General features: G+C 40.6%; 1 protein-coding gene across 3 annotated transcripts in view; it reads right to left on the bottom strand.

The window, feature by feature from the left end:
- Positions 1 to 1,276: 1,276 nt before the first annotated feature.
- LOC306872067 (teneurin-3-like) overlaps positions 1,277 to 23,762 on the bottom strand; it is a 181,067-nt gene continuing 158,581 nt past the window's right edge. For 2 of the 3 annotated variants that reach the window (XM_079420417.1, XM_079420415.1), the window contains 11 exons: positions 22,870 to 23,119; positions 20,777 to 20,797; positions 17,573 to 17,805; positions 16,925 to 17,079; positions 13,291 to 14,165; positions 11,720 to 11,895; positions 10,594 to 10,829; positions 9,582 to 9,878; positions 5,827 to 7,438; positions 5,555 to 5,685; positions 1,277 to 5,313 (listed from right to left, as the gene is read on the bottom strand). In XM_079420417.1, the coding sequence (XP_079276543.1) occupies positions 4,555 to 5,313; positions 5,555 to 5,685; positions 5,827 to 7,438; positions 9,582 to 9,878; positions 10,594 to 10,829; positions 11,720 to 11,895; positions 13,291 to 14,165; positions 16,925 to 17,079; positions 17,573 to 17,805; positions 20,777 to 20,797; positions 22,870 to 23,119 (4,745 nt within the window). In that variant the 3' untranslated portion in view covers positions 1,277 to 4,554. The remainder of the gene's footprint in view (positions 5,314 to 5,554; positions 5,686 to 5,826; positions 7,439 to 9,581; positions 9,879 to 10,593; positions 10,830 to 11,719; positions 11,896 to 13,290; positions 14,166 to 16,924; positions 17,080 to 17,572; positions 17,806 to 20,776; positions 20,798 to 22,869; positions 23,120 to 23,762) is intronic. The other variant, XM_079420416.1, reaches the window with a different exon arrangement.

Below are 23,762 nucleotides of genomic sequence, written 5' to 3' on the forward strand. Positions count from 1 at the left end.
GTATACGTGATTGGCTGTAGTAGAGAATCAGACTTACTCATTAATCTTTGGCTCAGAGTTTCTAGGCTGCTTCCAGTGGAGTTATGTAAGATGAAACATGTATAATTGGAATGTGCTGTATCAAATCTGAGACACTTTTCTCTCCATCAGTTCTGAAACATATGGATAATTGATAAATTATACAGAATCACAAAACTGTGAAATTAGTGATTTCCTAACTATTTCACACACATGCTTTCTATGTAAGATATAATTTCTTATTTATTACCCTGTCAGGCTTTGTTTTGTGATATTTCTTTAATTTCTGTTTTATATGTTCTGTCGTGGATATTGAACTGATATTGAATTAAATTACATTTATGCATTTAGCAGACACTTTTATCCAAGCTTCTTACATCGCATTTCAAAGCATACATTGTCGAACCTGTGACATTGGCACTGCTAGCACAATACTCTAATGTTTGAGCTACAGGAATGTGGAATGTCATTAGAAAAGAAAACAGGTTTTCTGTGTATCTTTTTCTTTTTTTAGCATTGTCGTTTCAAACCTGTATGCCTTAGTGCTGTCAAACGATTAATCGCATCCAAAATAAAAGTTTTGTTTACATAATATATATATGTGTGTGTACTGTGTATATTTGTTATGTATATATAAATACACACACATGCATGCATATATTTAAGAAAAATATGTTATGTTTATATATTAAATACATATGATATAATTTATACGAATATAAATATATACATTTAAATATTTTCAAAATATATGCTGTATGTGTCTTTATGTATACATAATAAATATACACAGTACACACACATATATATTATGTAAACAAAAACGTTTGTTGAATGCAATAAATTGCGATTAATCATTTGGCAGCACTATTATGTATCCAATGTTGTTTGTCAGTGTCTTTTGCAGTAAAATATCTTAAAGGTTTGGAAAGACAAGAGGGTGTGTGAATATCAGAATTAGATTGTAACAACCCTAATGCCACATTTTCATTAATATTAATATCCCTGCCCCTTTAGTTTCTTTATTGGCCCTTTGCAGATCTGTGAAAATCCCCAGCATCTAAAAAACACAAACGGCACAATAGTAACAAGACATTATATCGAATAATTTTTTAATAGTGTACATTTCCTGGGTCGCACTACATAACTCCCAAAGTTTGAGAGCCACTGCTCTATTGCTTTTATCTGCTGATTCACTTAATGAGTAAGATATGTGGTCACATTTGTGTAACGGATTAATAAATACACAACTTTTTTTGAATATTACATTTTATTTTTATGATTGATCTCTGTGGAGCATTAAACATGTTGAAGATAAAAGGTAATGAATCCAGCAGTGACCTAGTTTAGATTACATCAAAATTGCACTTTAATTGCACTCTAAACAGACGTGTCTATCAAATGGAAATCATGAGCTTTTTTTTTGAGATGCTGCGTGGCTATAAAACAATACAAAAGCAAAACTGAGCAAAAACAAATATCATAAGAACATCAGTAATACAGCTTCTTCTAAATCCTCATTACAAATGAGAGATTGTAAGATAAGTTATTGAATTTACAGGTCAAACCACTTCAGTTTGTACTAATTGTTTGGAACAAGTTTGTAAAACAGATAATACAAAATACACAAAATGTAGAGGCTGCTCAAAAACAAAGTAATTTAACAAAAAAACAATGGTTGATTTGTCGCAGTAGCAACAAAGCTAATCACACACTGCATTTTCAAATTTTCAGTACTCAGAGAAATTCAGGCACACAATGCACACATTTTAGGTTGACCAAATCCCACATCAGATCTGATATGAGAAAACATTACTGTTAAGTGACTAAACTGTGCGATGATAATGGCATTTTTTTTTTAAGTATTAAATTAAATACTGATGATTTTCTGTACAGGCGTCTTTCCTTTTAATTTAGGAAAAATAGCCGGTTTTTACAGTCTCCATCAGATCAGACCGGAGACGTGACGACTGCAATAATGTATAAAGTAGAGGCATCATCATCTTCAACATATACATTGTAGTGCAAATAAATATCAAAACAGACCACATACATATTGGCACTAATATGCTGTAAGGAAAAAAAGTGACCTTCCTTTGATTCATTGGGTTTACACTGTATGCATGCAGTCGATAGCAAACATATCAGGATGTTTTCAGTTCTCACTTCTCCTCTCACAGACATTTGTATCTTCACTGCTACTCTGTAACATGTTTCCCCCAAATCTACTTCTAGGTTTTAATAAGAGTATCTTGACTATGTTGAAAATTGGAATTTGTTCATACACCAATTGAAGGGCTCCGGAGTACAGTGGCCACTCCTTACGTCAACAAATAACTTGACTGTATCGCAGAGCAACTCAGAGAATCTGTGTAGACCTTTTAGGGCAAACACGTTAATATTGCAGTGGTTCTTGTTCTGTAATTACTAGTGTTTTAATTAAGTGCTCACCTTTTTTTTTTTTTTTCTCTTTCCAGGGGGAAAAGTTCACCCTAACAACAAGCTCAGACTAGTCCATAACTGAAGAATCCCAGACAAAACCTCACAGGCCCACAGGTGGGTAACATCCCCTTCAGACCTCCATTCACTCATGAATAGAAAAATAGGCTCCTTCGTACAATTACATGATTGATTTAAAAACTTTTCATAGGAAAACAACAAACTAAAATGGAAACAATATTTTCTCATTCATTAGTCAGAACATTTTATTTTATACAATCTTTAAAAAGCCTTTACAAAAACAGTATCCGAAGAAGGAGGCAGTCCATTTAGGCATACAAATTATTTTTTTCCCTTTTGGGGTGACTTTTGATCACTTTAATGCTTGTGGTGCTCTTAGATGAATACATTTGTTGTCAAATATTTTAAAGTAAAAGAAATCCTAAATCAATCTGGTGGAGTTCTCTTAACTCTTCACTTCATAAATTTCAACTCAGTAAAATTCTGCTTTAGCACTTATTTCAGTTATATAAATTCAGCCCCATGCAAAACATTTTTAACATCATAACATGATCATAGGGCAATGTCAGTGTTCAGTGGGAAAAAGCCACACTATCTCTGCAGTCTAATGACCCTTTTGATTCTAGAGAGTTGTGTTTCTTCTTGTCAAGGGAGTTTTTAGTCATGGTGAAAATGCAAGGATATAAACTCTGGCAACACACATTAATGTTAGTGTGATATATCCTTCATCTAAACACATTAAAAAGAGCGGAAACTTTTGGGAAAAAAAATCTTATCTCTGGATAGAAAGCGAAGCTAAAACTTGAACTCGTATATATATCTGGACAGAAAGTCTTTAAAAAGTGTTACGCTTGAAACTCATTCCAATTAAAGACAGAACAATACCATGACATTACTGTAAAGGAATCATTTCTGGCAAATTACTAAACCCTTGTTGGGTTTTTAGTATTCGAGTAGTATTTACTCATCTCACAACTGCAAAACAGCTACTCTAAACCTATTGTTGATTACAGCGGCAGTAACGCCATGAAACCACTGAACATATTTAGACAATCTGAAAAAGAGAGAAATAGAAATAAAATATGGCAACAATCAGTTTCAGAGGATGGAAAGAGAAGAAAAAACTATGTTGAGGATTCAATGACACAGTACAGCTGATTTTATTTCAGTTAGCATTACCACAAATTTCGATAAGATAAAATATAAAAATTCATGAGTATAAACAGTAATGCATGACAAGACGAAAAAGTCTCAATATTTGTAAGATTTTATTTTTTATGTATAAACACTGTACATAAATTACTTTCTCTGCGACTAATATTGTTGTACGGATAAGTGGAATTTTTTTGCTTTAAAAAAATCCATAAAGATATTCTAACATCTCTTGTCAAAGTACCGGTCAGTTATGAGATATATATTTATATATTTAGTTCTGTCAGTTTCCGCTGTATTCACCACCTGGGTTGGTTCAGGAATGAGATTGTACACTCAGATTTGATTATATGAACCACAACTGTGTCCCTTCAGAAATCAAAGCAGAAGAGAAACAATCAACTAGCTCACAGTCTGAAACCTCAGTCCTCACTAGTTGACAAAACATTGCTGAGAACAAGGACGGTACGAACCACTGAATTACAGTCACTGCCTTGTGAAAAAGGCATTATATTAGTTCATCTGGGTGCAGTGGTCTTCACATGTAAACACATTTGCCTTTTTTTCTCTCAATTTTATCACTGACCAAGTCACCTTTAAGGTTTTATATAAAAAGCCAAAAACAAAAAGAAAAACAAATCATAACTTTTATTGGGCTGCTCTCTTAGCGAGTCCATTATCCATTCAATGCAATATTGTGAACAAATATGTGGGATGGGGGTGTGTTCAGTCAAAGAGGAAGTGCCTCAGGTTTTTTCGTATCACTGCAGTGTGTGTGGTACTTAGGCACAACTCCTCACTTCTCGAACATAAACCCCTTCCCTTTAGTCTCTGGGATAGGAGCTCTGGGAGTGTGTACACTGGAGAGGAGCTTGTGGAGCAAAGGGGCAGTAGTCTGTTGAACAGTCTGTGCTGTGCAGACTGTTACCTCTTCCCAATCTCGCTCTGCCTCAGGAACTGGATATTGTTGGCACTGTCGGCCAGTTCAGGGTACTGCTCCACTGATAATACATAGTAGCCGTCATAACCCAGCACCTTCCCAGAGCTGAGCAACTGCCTCTTCTCCCCCTCTGTCCAAAGACGGACTCCCTCCTCCCCGTCACGTACGCGCTGCTGCTCCCGTGCCCATGCGCTTGACAGTGCTCTCTGGCGAGCCTGCTCTAGAACACGTGCCTTCTCCTCATCCAGTGTCATGCCATAGCGCACATGTAGAGCCAACGCACCGTACTGCAACTCCACATCTGCGAAGCGACGTGTCCGTCCATTGACCACGGTGGTGGACTGTGACACTGTTACGTTGACACCATTTTCTAGACTCTTGCGACCACTGGTGAGCCGCAGGGCACCCAGGTCACTCTCGGGCAGGCTGGTCTTTATGAAGTAGTGCGTGTCGCGACCTTCCACTGTGAAGTGCAGATCCTCTAGATAGAAGGCATTGTTGAGGACAGTGGCCACTTTAATGCAGTCCTCATTTGCTATGTTCAGTGCATTGGTGGCCACCTGGCTCTTACTGGTAATGGCAAGCATCACACCTTTACCAATGAGGGATTTGACTGCGGCGAACCACAGCCAAGGTTTTTCACGGCTTGAGCATCGTCGGCTTAACTGGATCTCTGGCATCCTCTCAAAAGACAGGAAAGCTTTGGCCTGCCTTATAACCTCCTGCTGGACCCCTGAGATGGACTAAAGTGAGGCAAAAAAGACAAAACACATACTCTATTTATCTGGACATATTTGTAAACACTAAATCTCAATTTGAATGAAAGCAAGGTTACTAGGGCACTGAATATGATTTTAACTGAATGAATCACATGATATGCAGAGTAATCAAATGGTGTTATTTTTCATTGTATTATTTTAAACTACTGTACGAAAGCAAAATTATCAACTTATGTGAGACAGATGACGACATTAGACTGCATACCGGTAGGTCGTCCCATAGCTGACTCTTCCTCATTTCCAGTGAGGGTTGGGTAAGGTCAAATTTAGGGATGGGAAATCCTGGGATAACATTATGCAGGTGAAAGCCAAATGTCACCAGCCAGATGTTGACATCTATGAAGTGTAAGAACAGACATTGTGTATAAAAAAAAAAAAGAAAAAGATATTCACAGGTTGACTGACAATTTTTTGCCCTACAGTTACTACAGTGAAACTAATTACAATTGTAGTGTGACAGAAGGGCCCGCTGCTCACCTGTGACATACTCCTTGACCTCATGCACCTTGCTGATGGGATTATTGTAGCGGAACATATATAGATTGAAGGGAGCTGGGTCCTTGCCCACCCTGGTCCAGGTGCTAATATCTGGGGTTGTCCAACGGCCCGCTTGAATGTCATAGTCCCGCTCTCCAAAGTGCAGCAATCTTGTTAAAGGATCATATAGGCCACCATGGAATCCAATAACCAATTGAAAGTCAGGGTTAGAGTCAAAATAGATCTCTCCATAAGCAGTATATTGCACCTGCTTGAGGAGAAGCCCATTGCTGCTGAAGACTGCGAGTGGCGTTCCTGTGTTGTCACAAGCGATGTAAAACTCCTCGCCACTGCTGATCTCCATGGCAAACAGATGGCCTTGTAGGTCATAGTAGAGCGAGGTGATTTCAGAGCTGGAGTGGTTATAGACATGGGTGATGCGTGTCGGGTAGTTGAGGTCTGCATAGAAGAACTGAAGGTGCTGGCCCAGACTGTTGCGAGAGGCCAGGCGTCTTCCTAGTCCATCGTAGCGGTACTGGATGGTCCAGCCACTGGCCTTACTATGCACCCGAACCAAGAGGCCCTTGGAGTTGTACTCAAAGATCTCCGTACCTCTTTGGCGCAGAAAGCCATCTTCGTCCATACGATACTGCACATCGCCCAGCCGTGTGATGCGGTCTCGTAAGTCATAGCGGAGGGGAGTGAGTCGTGCACTGTTGCCAGGGTTCAGCAGGTGTAGGTTGCCGTTCAGGTCGTAATTATACCGCCACATCATTTTTTCATTCAGGTAGACTGTCTGCAGCTGCCCGTCCACATCATACTCATAGCCATATTTGGTAGTGTTGGCAAAAGGGCCGATCTTTATTTCTCTTTTGGTGACACGGCCCATGTTGTCATATTGGATAGTGATCCAGTACATGAGGGAGCGGAAGATCTCGTACTGGATCTCCTTGATGCGGCCATGGACATCAAAGTGCTTTGTATAGGTCATGACAGCTGTTGATATGATCTGGTTAATATCGTAATAGATGACGCCGAATTTCCCAAACTGCTCAACCTTGCCGGAAATGTCATCAAACTGATAAAGATCTATGGGTAGCGGGGTCTCGTTGATGACTCCTTGCATGCTGGTGACTCGGAAGCTATTGTCATAGGTGTAGTCAAAGCGGGCGTTGACCATGCCGTCCTCACTGAAGCGGAATATTTGCCGGTCCACTAGTGGACCTATCTGTCGATATCTGATAGAACAAATGAAACCCTCACTCTGTAGGTTGACAGTTTTCAGCACACCTGCTGTCTCATCGTAGGTGAAGCTGACCCGTGTGCTGTCATATAGGATCTCGGACAGCTTGTTCTGTCTCCGATACTTATAAAGGACACGCCGGCCAGTGCCCAAGTGTGCCACCCGCAAGAGCTGGCCGTCCTCACTGTAGTCCACCGTAACTGAGGCATTACTTTCAGGCGGATTGTAGATGTTGCGGTAGTAGCCGACAGAGCGGATAGTTTGCATGGTGTGACGGGCCACACTTGGCATAGTGATGGCAGAGAGTCGATCCTGCAGATCGTAATCAAAGATGTACTGCCGCTGGCTGTGTAAAAGCAGCACCATGGACTGTAAATCAAAAGGTGGGAGAGAGGAGAAATTAACCTAAACAATTCATTAATCTTTCATGCATTTCTTACATGCTATTAAAATGCAAATGGTGTGTAAAAGCAGGTATTAACGCTCCATTTAGTGATTATTTCTTTGCCTAATTGAGTTCTTCTTGACCCTCAAGCTTCTAAATGCAGGTCTGCTGAATGTGCATGGCTGCATAAATATAAAATGTTCAGCAATTACTGGCTTTAGCCTCATGATTTGCCCATACTTATCCCAATAAGGTGGGTTGAAAACTGTTTTCATGCTCTACATACTGTGGAACTAGAACATCAATAAAAAGAAGGGGTTTTAAAATCCATCTGTATGCTAAGCTTGAAGCTTGAGGTAAACAAAGTCAGCAAGTTGTCTTTGAGTTATTAATGACTGAGGCCTCATGTTTATTCCGTGTCTGTTTTGGGTCTTGTTGGACAATGTGTGAGGTGAGTTGAAGCAAAGGATGATAAATAAGTGTTTCTCGCTGTGAGTTTAAGTACTGACATCCCCAGAGCCTTTCGCTGAATGGATCTGAGACTGTGGCATTCAGAGCTGCCGCATCACTCCACGTATATTCATGTCCTTCCTGGTAAAATATGCACATTGACTGATGTCTGCAGATTTTGAGGGCTATCCTTAGAGGCCTCTCCATCTTGGGGAATTGCTACAGTGAGTGTCTACCTTTGAGAAGTCTTCACCTTGTCATCCATACTTGGACAGACATTATTCTAGTTCCCTAGGCACTATTGGTGCCATATGTTTGATATCCTCTCGCTGGTCATGCTACCTGCGCATGTGGCAGGCGACGGAAAGACAGGCTAGCCATGCATATTTAATCTACACATTTACACACAGTGGTTTTTCTTTCCACAAAACTTTTGTGCTCTCTTGGAGGAAACTCCAACTGCTATCATCCAACTCAAACTCTGTAAAAACCTTATATTTTGTAATATTTATATGTCCACAAACAAACATTTTTAAGAAGAGTTAGCATTTACAAGGGTAATCACATACAGCAACGAAAAAGTTGTGATGTCCTGTAACTAGGGTTGGAGGTGTAAGTTATTCTTTTCATATCACTCTTTTCATTTCACAGACGGCTTAGACTAAGCCAGGATTAGGCCATTGTTCAATTAGGACATTTAAGTAATTTTTATAAACGTGCCTTAGAAAAAAACATTACTGGTGTGCAGCTAAAGACACAACAAAGGTGCTGATATGTTTTAAGATCAGTCAGTGCAAGTTTCTTTCAGTTGAAAAAGCTCAGATTTACATTTTAGTCCAGGACTAGGCTTAAACCATGTTTGTGAAACCGGGGGTTTATGTTATTATTAGGCTGAGCTCAAACCCTGAGTTTTCCCTGTGGTCTCATTTTGAGACTCTAACTTTGTCTATGAGACCTTACTAAGCCATTTCCCTCACAAGAAACATCCACAACATCCAGTTTCTCTCCCTCTCGGCACACACCAGTTTCTGGAATCTATAAACTTATCTACATAGTTCCACAGAAAATTCGGACCCCCGGATAACTAGGGATTTTCTATAGCTATTTCTCAGCTTTATGTGGACCAACAAACTTCATGTTTGTACTGCTGACACAGTTATAATCGTGTGCTTCTGGAGAACCAATTCAATGGGAGTAACCATCAGTAAATCTCTGTTATGGAGGAGCACTGTGGACACCCTGAACTTTAAGAAATAGTTCACCCAGAAATGGATTCACACAGCCATAACCCACTACCATGTTGTTTCTATCCTACAGTGTTCTGGCATGAAAGACAAAATTATTAGGTAGAATGTCCAAGCTGCACTTCCATTCAAGGAAAGTAGAAGATTTCAATCGCCAAGCTCCATAAAAGCATTTACCCTTAGGCCCAATACATTTGTTCACCTATATTTGTGGTAGCACATCATGCTGCGTTTGACACAATGAATTTAGTAGTTTTCAAATACTGTCAGTTAATTTATATCTGTAGAATATCTGATTTCAGACTATTTGAACATTCTTGCAAAAATATCCCTTAGAAATTTCTGACAATAAATCAAAACATATTTAACACACTCCAGCAAATCTTGTTATATAACAGTACAACCTACTATTGGAAAAATTCACAATACTCACCTTGTCCAAATAGGTGTAACTCCAGGTTTTGCCATCAGCAAAGGTTCTGGAGACTATGCGTCCCTGGCTGTCGTATTCTACCCTCTCGACTGTGGGGCCTCTCTGAATGCATGTGACCTGGCCAGTACTGGAATAGGTGAGGTTGACAGACATCAGCTTACTGCTGGGCACCCACAGTGTAGGATGGCCAGAGGCATCATACACAATCTTCAGAAGGAACTTTCGATGATCGTCATATATTTTCTCTGTGCGCAGTGAGCGGTCATAATCCACAGACAGCAGGTTTCTACCGTTGACCTTTATGATAGGAAGACACAATATTTATGATTATAACATTCATTGCTAACAAGTATAATATTTTTTGGTAGGGTTGATTTTTCCCAACTTCAGTTACATTTAAGGACTGAATAGAAGTTGCATACAAACTGGTCACTAACACACTTTTAATCTCCCCTAGTCTCATTAAATTAAATTATATTATACTATATTATTTGCAACTCAGAGGCTTTGAAATGCCAGAGCAGTTTCCCATATAAGAATCAGGGTTTCTTTATTGATGCTCTGAGGTGACCTGCTTCTTTTGTGGAACAAATGAAAGTTGAAGGAGAACAACAGAGGACTCTGTAACAATTCAGCTACTCTTCATAACAAAAGAAAATAAGATAATTTAGAAGAGATATAGTCTGGTTCATTGACAAAACTGATGACTAGACAAAAGCCTTTTCTAAAATGTGTCTGTGGGTTGCGTAATATCAGAATTAGTTCTAGTTCAAATAGCATTGTGGATATGAGGGTTAACACCAGTTGAGATCAAAGATGAAGCTTCTATTTCGGTGTTTGTAGAAATAATAACAATTTAATTTCCCATAATTTACAACTTTCAACTCAGTCAAGCCAGAAGGAGTTTTATGATATTGTGTTATGAAGAGTACTCTACAGATGTAATGCATTATTCTGACTACACTAGTAAACACTCTTTACAAAGAGTCTTCTAAATAACATTTTTACATACCCTGAGTTTCCTGCCGAATACTACGACTTTCCCCCTGTTCTGTTCTTTTCTGAAGCGCCACTCCACCAAGTTCTGTCCATTTTCTCCAGGCAGGGTCATGTTTCTTCTGGCCACTGTCGGGTTGGATGCGCCCGCAAGAATATGAGGCTCGGTCTGGAAGTGAGAGTCCATTCCATTGGCATAGATGACCCTCATAGAGTTATCATAGCCCACCTGGTAGCTGTTTCTTAGTTGATCTATGAGGAGGAAAATAGCAGGAGAGTGAAACGAGAGGTAGTGGGGAAAAAAAACACAAGAAGATAGAGTTCATAGGGATTATGTTAAAACAGTGTTTCAGAATCACCACATTGATTTTTATTCTCAAGTCACATCATATTTGGTTAAGGATGTTAGAAGAGGATTTGTAAAAAGAAAACCCCATGAGAAAGATATTCATTTCTTTGGTTTGTGCTATGACTGCGCTGCAAAACGTATAAATACATAATCTTCTTTAATCTAATTAAATTCCCTTTAATCTAATGACTTTTCCCGAATTCACATTTAGTCACCATATTGCTGCCTGTTACCTCACTCTATAAACCTGAAGTGTGTAATTTCTGCATCTCAAACAAAATTGCAAAAATAACTTTTTAAACAGGTTTCCCCATCTGAAACTGGTCAGAAAAACAGAAAGTCCAGTCCCAAACTCAGGCCACTGGTTGAGCCAGCGTTGTCAGTTTGAGATGTTTTGATAACGCCATAATCTTTTAATGGAAATCAACCTACAAAGTAATTACTTGTTGTCTTTGCCCATTAAGCTGGGTTAAGGTTATTAAAAGTTTTTCAACATCAAAAGTATTACACACTTTAAAGTGTGCTATGCGGATGTATTATTTCAGAGCCCAGCTGTCCAGTGCGTTTTCATTCCCTGTGGTGCTGTGATTATAGTGAAACTATAAATTACCATCTGACAATTTTACCCCTAATGAATGAGTAATGAGTGTTTGGTCATTAATATTGATTTAACCTGTGAGTTACAGCTTGATTAGCAGTGTGGAACATTTCCAAGACTTAAAGCAACAGGTCAGTTTATAGAGCCATCAAGGGCCATTGTTAATAATGATAATACAGCAGAGACTTGCCGCACCTTGAACTAATGTGTAAAAAGAGTCAATGGAAGAAAGGTTGGTGGTGATGCTGACATCGTCATCTCGTCCTGAGGTCTCAATGTCCACTGTTAGGGCTCTGTCCATCTCCCCGATTAGACTGGTGATAACCCCCGTGGGGAATGTCACATTCGTCAGACGTCCCTCGCTGTCATAGCTGTAAGGCAAACATGCCATTAGAACACCTTTTGCAATTGGACCTCACTGACATGTGGTCAGCAGTTCTCATGATGGAATGACATGTACGGTTTGGAGTGAGTCTTGTTTGGGTCCTCTAAAAGCTTTGTATGTATGCTATCTGACAGAGGCCAAATTTGTGTACACGAGTCAAGAAAAGTAGACAGTGAAGAAAAACTTTAGGTTTACTTTTAGATATAAAACATATTGTGACGAGTCGGCTGCCTCCTCCCTTATTGTCATCACCACCCCGTCCCGTATTCGCCGCCCTTCACCAGGCTCCCGACGGGAGTGGGTGTGTGAGAGAGGAGGGGCGCTGAATCAGCCAGGGCTGGCGGCGTGTGATGAGGCGCACCTGATGTGAATAGAGCCTCATCACCGCCGCCGTTTAAATGCCAAGCGCCTCTGCATGCACGCTGGTGTCCTCGTGGGTCCAGGAAGGGAGCGTCGAGTAGGAAGACTGCCGCACCCGTTAGACGGCCGATGGGCCAGGATGCCGGGCCGTCGAGTCCCCCAGAAGCTCCGGGGGCTTAGGAGAAGGACGTCGCCGCTGAAGGAAGCCGCCGCCACTCGCTCCCGGACCCGAGAGGGGAGCGCGTGCGGCCACCGGACTCCGCCCCTTCCCTGGACCCTTCCCTCCTGAACACTGCCCTCCTTCACAAGCCCCGCAGCACGACGAGGACACCGGATCCCCTGTTTATTTTGGACACTTTTCCCCCTTTGGACACTTTATTTTAATATTTTTGTTTAATAAAAACCTCTCCGAGGCCTGACGCCACGCCCACTGTGTCTGTCGTTTGCTCCTCCCGCCACAATATATAAAAAAGGTTTACTTTTTAACAAAGGTTGGCTAGTTTGAGTTGCCTTGCACACTCACAACTGGCCTGAGGACATTTCTATATAAAATGGGGATTAATCCTTACCCACATAATAATATAATAAAAACTTGACACATTGAAGTTGCGATCGTTAAGGCCTGTCAATGCCAGCAGTGTATTTGTGGTAATGGCAGGATAGGTGCACAGACACTGTGTCCAACATGTTGGCCAGAAGGACCTACCCCAGACTGGCATTATGCAAAACCATTTGGTACACCACCAGCCGGAAAATATCATACAAATTCATTTAGCATTTTCAGCATGCTCTAAATAGCATGTGGTGAAATAAATGGTAGGTTTTGTAACTACAGGCTACACTTTTGCTGAAGGAGAGGACTTAGAGAAGCATTAAATCCTACAGCAGGAATGTGCACTACAACAGCAATCTATACAAAATGTCAAAACTGCATAAACTTTTAAAAATACAGAAAGATCTAATAATAAAGGTTTAGAGATGTGCTCTGCTACAGTGTAAAGGAATTGATTGAAGCACTTACTCATAAAATGTGGTCCAGCCAATTTGGATGCTCTTGGTGGCTAGCAGGCCGCTGTTGCCATGGTAGGTGAAGAGCACCAACTCCTGCCCCTGTGCTGTGAGGGTCTTAAGCCCTCCATTTGTACCAATCGTCAGCCAAATAACTTGGTTGTCAGGGGCAACAATACGCACTGGCATTCGATTGGGGTCTCGACGAACCCGAAGCGTATTTCCGCTGCTGTCTGTTACAGCGGTGATATCATCCTCATTGCTATAGCTGAAGTTGTACTTGTAGTCACCAGTGACCAAGCTCATAGTATACTGATGCGTTCCATTGGAGTCAAACACATAGAGCTCTTGAGAAGCAGGTGAAGCAACTTCATAAAGACCTGAAGAGCCTTGTGGAGGTCGATTGTGGCGTATGGCACGGATTCGAATGTTTCCCAGGTCAGCTACGTAGAGTGTTCCATCAGGAGAGACCACCAGAGAGGAAGGAGCATTTAGCCTTGCGTCTTTGGCATACCCATCGCCTGTCTGGTAACAGTCACAGTTAGCGTCATTCTTGCAGTCGCAGTCAGAGGGCGCTCCTGCCAAATGAGTAATCTCGCCATCTGTGCTGACTTGTCTGATGCGGTTGATCTTCTTTTCATCCGTCTCGGCAATATAGAGGACCCCGCTGTAGGACAGAGCGATGGATGTTGCACCTTCTAGAGTGGTCTGGATGGCACGCTTTCCCATGGTGTATTCGATGCCCGGCACCTGGCAATGCATAGGTCTGCCTGCCACAATACGCACCTGCCTGTTCTCGGTTATCTGTAGTACAACATTGTTGTCAAGCACATAGATGGAGTTGTCCATAGGGTTGATGGCCAGGTCTGTGGGCCACTCTAAACGCACCTGCAGAGAGGACAGATCAAATAGGGAGGTGGATCACTTATGGAATCTTGCATAGATATACACACAGACAAAAACACGTTATTACATCTCCCACTTGCTCTCTCACTCTGTGCACAGTTGATGTTTGGGTCTGACACTGATGAAGAAGGATCCGTTACTTTGGAGGCTTAATACATTGGGTGCCTCTAGTTCATTCGATTTGCCTGTTGCTGGGTCATTTATTTTGCAACGGGATGCAATTCCTCAGCGCCTACAGGGAACAACTGTCTGGAAAAGAAAAGCACACCAAGAATAACCCTGTCCGCATGGAGGACTGGCCTCAACCAGACTTTTAAAGATGGCTTGGAAGGACAGTCTTGTCTGGACGTCTATTAATAAAAATAAAAACGTTCCCCAGCTCACACTTTCTTTCAGACATTGTTTATACTGAGAAAGCATAGGAATTCTCCTCTTGATCATGCATGGTCTTGTCTGAGGACATGGTCTTGTCAAAATTATCCGGTTTTGATATTTCTTCACAGTCTCAACAACTTCAATAATGCTGCCAAGTGCCAGTGGGGGCAAGTTATGCAATGGCATAATCTATAACTCGCTCTTGCAAAGATATGCTGACAATATCATAATAATTGAACTAATTGCCAGCCTGTTCCTAAAGCTTTGAGTGGATTCATTGAGAGTTATTCTCAATGAAATCATTCCTAGACCAGGTGTCTTCAGTTCTTCTCCTTCGTTCTCTTTCTGCTCTGAACTGGCACCCTGGCCACACAGGCAGGTTAAGCGTCTTTGAAGAGCACCACATTAAAGTGTAATGGTTCTGAACTATAGCAGCTCCTGTGGATAAAAGCTTTCTCTGCTCAGCCATGGCCCGTCTGTGATTCCACCTTCTGCATAATGCATGACCTCAAGACCAGATTTTACTCAGGACAAACGGATTTTACTTGGGTGCTCCACAACATGCCACCTAAAGTGTTTTATCAACTCACAGGTCACCACCTGATATGCAAAAGGCCAACTTGGTAGCCTCAGAAGCAGACAGAGTACTTTTATATGCTCTAACCCAAGATTAACCCAATATTTCCTTGAAGAGCACTTGAGTTATTTTCTGCTGTCCCTATTGGCCTTACTGAGGTCGGTGACAGTTGTGTAGGTTGAGCTGTATATATCCTTAATGATGCACATCGATGACTCGCAAGAGCAAACGTTTGGGTAATTGTCAGGCTGACACCAACTGTCTGGGTCTGTCCATACCTCATTGAGCTTCACTGAGTCTGGACCCAAGGGTATGTCAGACAACAGCCTTATGTCTCATCTCCAACCTCCATCACTTAGACAGAGACAAATGGGGTTGGTTGGGAGACCAGAGAACAGAAAGTGTGGGGAGGATGGATTCTGCCTAAGAATGTGGATGAGAAAGTTTACTAAACACTGCATAACAGCCCTTTTCAAGCAAAAGACCCTCTTCATAATAAAGCTGCAGGTAAAAAAAATTAGTCCTACTCGCACACCCACAATAGAGATGTGTTTCCAAAGAACATAATTTCTTGTTTGTTGCACTGGCTACTATGGAAATCACCTTGGACTTACTCTGAGACCCAACAACATTAATGTAGCATCGCATATATGTTTTCAGCTGTTGCTATTGAAAACATATTCTATGTACAGTCAACCATGATTCATTTATTCCAGAAGGTGCTCTATAATAGTGGGGTACTTATATAAAATTAGGAGTATTCAGCTGATTATGTGATCTCGTCATGGCCCCCATGAAGCAAACCAGTCAATGTACAATGTAAAAAGAGCTTTTATTAGTCTACTGATTTGACTGCAGTCTTCATCTCATGTTCATCATCTTTTGTACTATTACTTTCTTTGTGTCTAGGAATTCTAACAGATGATTTGTTTTCTTACTGAGCTCAGGTGATTAGATGCTTTTAGCACCAGAGGGAGAGCAGCCAGAGGGGGGAGCTCCAGGTCTTCAAGGACGTTTCTCTGGCTTTCGTTTGGGTGGAGGCTACCACAGAGGGCTGAGCTCAGTCTTTTTGTTCCTGATTTGGGCCTTAAAGTATGTCTTGAGGTTAGTGGATAGATAGTAGGTCATAGTGTAGTCTACTATAAGTGGTTGGCTGGAAAAACAATGAAACTAATTGCTTGAAGTCTGCAAGCTCTAGAACTCTGTTTTGTGGTCTTTTAAATTGTAAGCTGTTACTTACAGGGCTCCTCTGATAGTAAAATCATTTAATAATTATCATAAAACAAATACTGAATAATAGAATTTACTGAATTCTATTATTCTATTTATTCTATTATGAAGAATAATACTGAATTTTTTAATAATTAACCTCACAAATCTCATTTGAAAAACTCTATTAGGGACAACATGAAAAACAATTGTGCCTTCCAGTTCAAATGAGGCAACAGTTTCAATTGCTTCCAGCCTTTGCTTTTATCTTTGAAACGAGGCCACTCATCCTAACACCACTTCAGTGATAAAGCCAGAGGATCAGGCTTGAAAGGCTGACTCTTTGTACTGACAATCACAGATTGCATTCTGAAATAAATCGAAGTTTGGCCTTTCTGCCCTCAAATATTTTGTTTTAGCCCAGTGGCATAACTGGACTGAATTAAATTCTATAAATCATACTACATTCAGGTTAGCAGTGCTGCAGCTTTTCTTTTGTGGCAGCAAAAATAGACAAATTAATATTTAAGACTGAAGTGCATTAAACAGTGATGTAGAGCAGGTGAAAATGAATGTATACCTGTCCAATATGCATGCTGGTATCACAGGTCAGAGGACGAGCAGATGTGAGGTCATTAGACCCCAGAAGTGTTGAGATGATGCCATTCCGGTCTACTTTCCTGATCATGGTACCATCCACGAAGTAGATGAACCCGTTCTTATCCACAGCAATGCCTATGTAGAGAGGGGGCAGATGTGACCGCTGCAAATAGACACACTGCACCAGCAAACAGGTGAAACACGACTGGTACACATGTCACGCTTGCCCCTGTGGTTTCCAGGTCACTGAAGACGCGGCACTTGGTGAATAATTCACAATGTGCTTTTGGGTGGTGAATTATTCCTGAGCTAAGAGTGATGTTGAGTGCAAAGAATATTCAGGAAGCAGTGTTTTTTTTTTTTTTTTATCTAGTCAGAGCTAAAACCAAGAGGAAAGGAACTGAGGGATTCAGTGAGGATCACAGGCTTCTCTAGTTCTCTCACAGAAATGTGTGTCTGTGTCCACTACTTAATAGCTGGCTGTTGCCGTGTTGATAAGTTTTACTAAAAAATATTACTTGAATAGCAAAAAGAGTTTTTATGCTATTTGTGTGTGCGTGAGAGAGAACAAAAGTGTGTCGTGTTCAGCTAGTGTCCATATTGATTAGCGGGCGTTCAGTCTCTTTACCTTTGGGTCCCAGCAGTAGCGCCTCAGTGGCCTTGCCTCCATCCCCACATCGAGCCTCGTCAAACGGCAAACACTGCTCTCCAGTCCCTGCCACAACCTCTGCGTTTTGCAGCAACTCTTTGGTTCCCGTCAGGGCTTTAGGCCTGAAGATCCGTCGTGAGTTGGTGTCCGAAACATACAGCTGACCTGTCATTGGGTCTGTTGCTAGGTAGTATCTATGTGCAGGATTGTTGCTAACAGGACAAAGGTAGAAATTCCACAATTACAAAAAGAGCAGTATAGTGTACTAGCACACAAAAACAGTCAAGATTTATAAACAAACAATGAACAAGCAGTGCTTGAAGCAATGAATAACTGAACAGATTTAAGTTGGTGCAAGTTGACTGTAAACTATTATAGTCAAAAGTTAAAAGCCTACAGATGTATAGAAACGTGATCACTGATCACTAGCTATTGTGTTTATTGCTGAAGTGAATGTACTTGTTTGGCCCGGCCGGTTAGAGGGGAAAGGAGTTGAGCACTCTGTCAGGGTGAACCTAATGCGTTATGACTGGAAATCACTATCGTCTGACACAACCATAATGATGCCCACCAAACTGTCACATCTTTTCAATCATTTGCACTTCCCACCCGCGCACTTACAACAAGAGGAAAAAGCCAGCGAGCAACATTAAGTGATGTATCTGTTGAAAAATATCAACAGCTAGTTGCAGTGTTTCAATTAGAAGCGACTAAGGTCTAAGAATAGCGCGCAGACACCTTGTAAGAGGGTTGGCTGACAGGCAGGCCATTTTCGATATGTTTTGAAACAGATGCGGGCTGCTGTAGCTGAAGAATCTGCTTTGAACAGTAACAATCTGCTAACTTTTATTTATATATTTTTTTCTTATATAAGATTTTCTGTGTGATGCGGGGCTCCATGCTTAAACTGATCCTTTTTTTAGTTATTAGATATTTAATCTATGACAAGATCTAGTGAGCGGTCTACAGAGGTAGGATTTTAAGGCATCATAGGCATGCTCCCGATGTGAAGGTCACCTAAGGTACCTCAGCAAAGAAGCTCATTGTGTTTTAGAGCAGAGATTAAGTGTGTTTACAGAATAGAAATGAAAAGCAATATAAAGTAGATCTATAAAGCTTTCACATGTGCTAATTACACTGTTCATAATTTCAATCAGCATGCTTCCACCAACACAGAGAACGGGCTAAGAAGGTCTCAGGATGATGTTAGTTACTGTTGCTATGTGGCACAGACCCCACATCACACTTAGAGTAAATAAAGATCAAACAGGCTAAAACTAACATAACATAAAACATTGCTGTGCCAAATGGAAACAAATGTGAGTTCTGGGAGTGAAGCGGCTTAAGAGTTGGCTTGGTTTAAGGACACTGAGGTTTGGGGTCAATAATCTTCTGTTTATGAGGCTCTGTAGAGCATTAGGGTATATGGGCGCGCCTTGATGACAAATACAGATGGGCCGAGACATCTGGGACAAGATGAAGATGAAGGCTTGCCATTAGGTGGCTTCTAATGTTCACCAGCCAGCAACAGTGGTTGTGAATTAATAACTCTTAGCACTTATTAATTCAGAGTCATTAATGCTTAATGGGCCGTTTTTGTTTCTCAGAAGCATTGAGAAATGTTGGCGAAAAAATTGATGTCTAAAAATACGCCCATTTAATTACTTAAACTCAACCATTTTGCCCACACACGGTGCAACCATATAGTGAATTTGGCCTCTAATTCCATTTTAAATGATTTGGTAGGAGATGGAGAGGAATGGTTAGCATGTCCATGGGATTCCTAAATTAATCCCTGGTTGCATATTTATTCAAAAGGCTCTAATGGCTTTGGCTCGCCCACTTCAAATTACTCGCATTTATTTCCATTCATGAGCTCCATACGTCTGCGATTAAACCCTACAGAGGATTCGAAAAGAAGTTAATGTAGGATATCAACATACTGTGCTCTGTACATTGCCCCTCAACTGGAACTATTCAAACATGTGTGGGATGATGAGGGCCTATTTGCAGTGTTTATCTGGAACTCCTGCTTGTCCAGGGCGGAGACATTTGGAGTAGTTAACTTAAGTACTGGAGACCTGTCAGGAGAGGTTTTTGTCCTGAATCCTTCCTGAGAAAACAGCTCTTCACCAGTGTCAGCTAAAATGGATGTCTGTGTATTTTACTTAAGTCTTTTTTGACTGATTTGGCCACAGAATCAAAGCGCAGACTCAGAATTCAAAAAACAAACTCGTTCTTTCTAAGCTACGCAAGGTATCTTTTGTCTTTCTGGTTTATGCAATATGCCACATTAAAAGAAAATGTTTTATTTGAGTTCTACATAAATGCCTCAGCTAAGCTACCCTTATATCCACAAAAGTGGAGAAAGAGATTTCACACTACAAGACAAAAGAGAAAGGAATTTCTCATTGTGTTGGGAACTTCCCCATGGGATTTGTGATGTTGATTTATAAACCACTGACATACTAAGATCGTGTTTGAAGAAAAATGATAGCCATTATGTTGAATTATTCAAATGATTTTGCCAGGAATTCAGATCTGTTGTCATAACCTGTACAGTAGTGTTTCCAAGGGATCTACTCCATTCCTGCACCATCAACAAAAACATCTGAAGATCTCCTAAATATATAGTAAAGCCCAAAGTCTAAGACCACATTGAAAATCTTGGATATAAAAGGCAATTGATTTAAAAACTGACCATCTGTATACAAGTTCAGATTTCCTTCCATTGTACGCATGGAATTCTTTTTGGAAGCTTTCAAAATTACGCTGGCTCACATGATCAGGTTTTAAACAAACGTGGAAATCATGCAGCTAGAGTGAATGACAAATTTTTAGGTTTCAGTTAAACTTAAATTGTTATGCTGATAATATTAAAAAAACTAAAGCAAAAACTAGTGGTCTTAGACTTTCAGACCTCAATGTATTAGAGATTCGGGCAATGAGCTTTAAAGCAAATTAAGTAGGAATTAAATAATACCAAGAAAATCAAACAAACTTTAAGAATGATCACAAAATGTCACTTGTACTCCATAAACATTTGAAGCAGATGACACACATTTACATTTACGTCTGATGGCATGCCACAACACTTATGGAGAGACAAACGCTTGTATAAAAAATGGCCTGCAACCAGCCTGAAAGGGGCTGTGCATCTGTGAGAGAGTTGGAATGGCTTACCTATGTCTGAAATCTTTATTTCTTAGGGTAGCAGAGGAAAAAAAGATCAGAAATAGGAGAGAGAGTAAAACAGCAGAAGCACATAAATCTTGTCAAGAAAGAAAAAAAAAACAGGTGTGCATATATTAATCTCTCCTTCTCACACATAGACGGGAAATAATGCAGCAAGACGGGCCTTTTGACTATACTTTGTCTTGTTTCTTAAACGGAGTTGGATGTGTGAATATTCCACCTGGGAACTGAAGAACAGTATGAGCTCAGAGCACACGCTGAGGTTAACTGGTCCATAATAGCAAATTGATTGTGTCCCAGACAATGAAAAGCAATTCCTTAAACATTGCCTTTATCCGCACATAAGCCACGCTGTGAATATGTCACACAGAGGACCACCATTTCATTTGCTTCATCCATGTGTTTTACGGCTTTAATGAAGGAATTTAATTTACAGGAGCAGCAGACACACAAAGATGATACTGAAACCTGTTAAGTGCTGGGCCATTTATAGAGACCTCGTGTGAGCACACATATATGAGATTTTTGCGCGGGTATCAAGTTGGGGGCAGATGGAAGGAACGGAAGATGGTAAGATAAGGTTAAAAATACAGTAAGTGTCAATGACAGAAAGACACAGACAGGGAAAACATGAGATGGAAAACGAGAGGTGGCTAAAAGGACGAGACGGACGATTTAGGCCAAACGAGAAAGAGATAACGAAAGAGAGGAGATAAGAGGTAGTGGTCATGTATCACCGCAATGGCTAAATGAGGTGCTGCAGGAGAGTGGAGAGTGGAGAGTGACATGGAGGGCCCTCTAGGCCCCGTCGGGTGTGAGGGAAGAATTTATGATCATTTCAGCGAGAGTCTATAAAAGACCTGAGACACGGCTCTGATTTCATATAGAGAAACCCTGAGAGCACTTTGAAAGAATATCTACGTGTCTCTTTCTCTGTGGATGTGTGAGCCCACTCTAGATCTAAGGAAAGGAAATGACAGGTCTTGAGGTTTGAAACAAAAGGGCACATGTGTTCACCTCATGCTTGTAATGTATCAGCTCTGCGCTTCATGGTGTTTAGATTATAGACACACTGTGATCACAGTCAGGAGGGAATATACTTTCAATATTTCAGATAGTTCAGATTATTAAATCATTATCACCACTTTCTTTTTAAAATACATTCTGAACAATCAAAACTATTTTTTTCTATTATAGAGATGGAACATTTGACAGCTTTTGGATATATTTTCCTGTTAAAGACAAAATGTCATCATTTACAAACTCATCTCACTCCAAATCTGAATGTGTTTCTATCCTCTGTGGAACGTAAAAGGAGTGGAAACTGAGCCTTTTGAGTTTAATTTGACCAAAAAGAACAAAATAACTCCTTTCCATATATTTACATTTTAGCTTGCATTTAGAGATTCAAACATTTTAATACTAAAAATGCACATTTTTAATATTCACTTTGTGCTGCCAACAGTTGTATGCAAACTTCTAAAAGATGAGATTTGAGTTTTTGAATGTCAACTGAAATTGAAATGAAACTAAACTAAACCACAATAGATTTGGTGGCATATAAAATGCCCTGCAACCAACAAAATACAATTACCTTTCAATGAAAGAGCAAACATACTTAAAATCAACAGCTTCTTTAAATTATAAGCTTTACGGCTATATTAAAAATCTCAGATTAATCTCTTTGAAGAAACAAAAACAACTTTGTTTAGTTGGCAGAAAAACTCTGCGAGATAAACACTGTTATTTCTCTGAGCTCAGTAAATAAACACACACGCAGACGCACACACACAGCCTTTGATGTGGGCTGGACGAGCTCAATAAAAGGCTGGTGGTGGATCATAAAAAAGCGAGGTATGGGAATATGCATTACTTCTTGGTTTAAGGGGGTGAGAGCACCAGTAATGAGTCACCCTCTACAGATGAGAACTCTGTCACTCTCAGCACGTTCTTCTCAGACCACATGAGCCTTACACTGGGCTGAGTGCCCCATATTACAGTCTAACAACACACGGTGTTCATATCATTAGCACAAAGGCTATATTATATTGTTTTTTAATGTAATAGCTTGCGTTTCTTACCTCAGCTCCATAACACTGGTAACGTTTCCAGAGGGAAAGATGCGTCTGATGTAGTTGAAGTCACCGACGTACAGGCTGCCATCAGATCCACAGGCGAGGGCCACTGGAGCCAGCAGTTTGTTGCCATCAGCCTGGCCATTACAGCTGGGGCAGGAGATACTGCGCCTGCGACCATTACCCATAATGGTGCTGATCACTGGAGGCTGCTGGGAGATGAAGACGTTCTCACCGTTGCCTTTGTACAGGATGCCTGCGGGACAGGAAGAGAGGGTTGTGTGGGTGAGCAACTGTATAGTATATCATCACAGAGCTGAATTTGGAAAGATGAAGAGGCAAATTAAAAATTAATAGCATGATCTAATTAATATCCATAACAGTGATTCTGATGATGTAAGGTTCATTTATGTGTTTGATATACAATAGTCAACAGTTGGATCCAGTACTCTAATATGACTGGATAAGTAAGTTCAAAAGGCTGTGTTTGTGGCTTTCCAGACAGACTGTCAGTCTGTGTTTCTCTGTATATGTGCATTATTATGTATACAGACCAGCACAGACAAAACATTCACTGACAGCCTGTCTGGAAAGCTGCAAACACAGACTTGATGGTGTGTGTGTGTGTGTGTGCCTGACAGCAACCTGAGGATTGAACCTACAACCATTCAGTTATCAGCCTGAATCTCAAACCATTAGACCACACCAAACTAATCAAACAATAATCAAAGAAAAAGAACGAGCCATAAAAATGTAATCAGCGATACCCGTTTAGCGAATGAGAGGGCAGTTTATCTATGCAGCATCTCATTACTGCTATAATAACCTATAAATCCTGTGCACAACAAGAGATCTGCTTAGTTCATTTAGTATTCTACCTCTTTATCTATACCTTTGGC

Source organism: Barbus barbus (genome assembly GCF_936440315.1).
Source record: "Barbus barbus genome assembly, chromosome: 7".
In the NCBI taxonomy this organism is placed as follows: domain Eukaryota; kingdom Metazoa; phylum Chordata; class Actinopteri; order Cypriniformes; family Cyprinidae; genus Barbus; species Barbus barbus.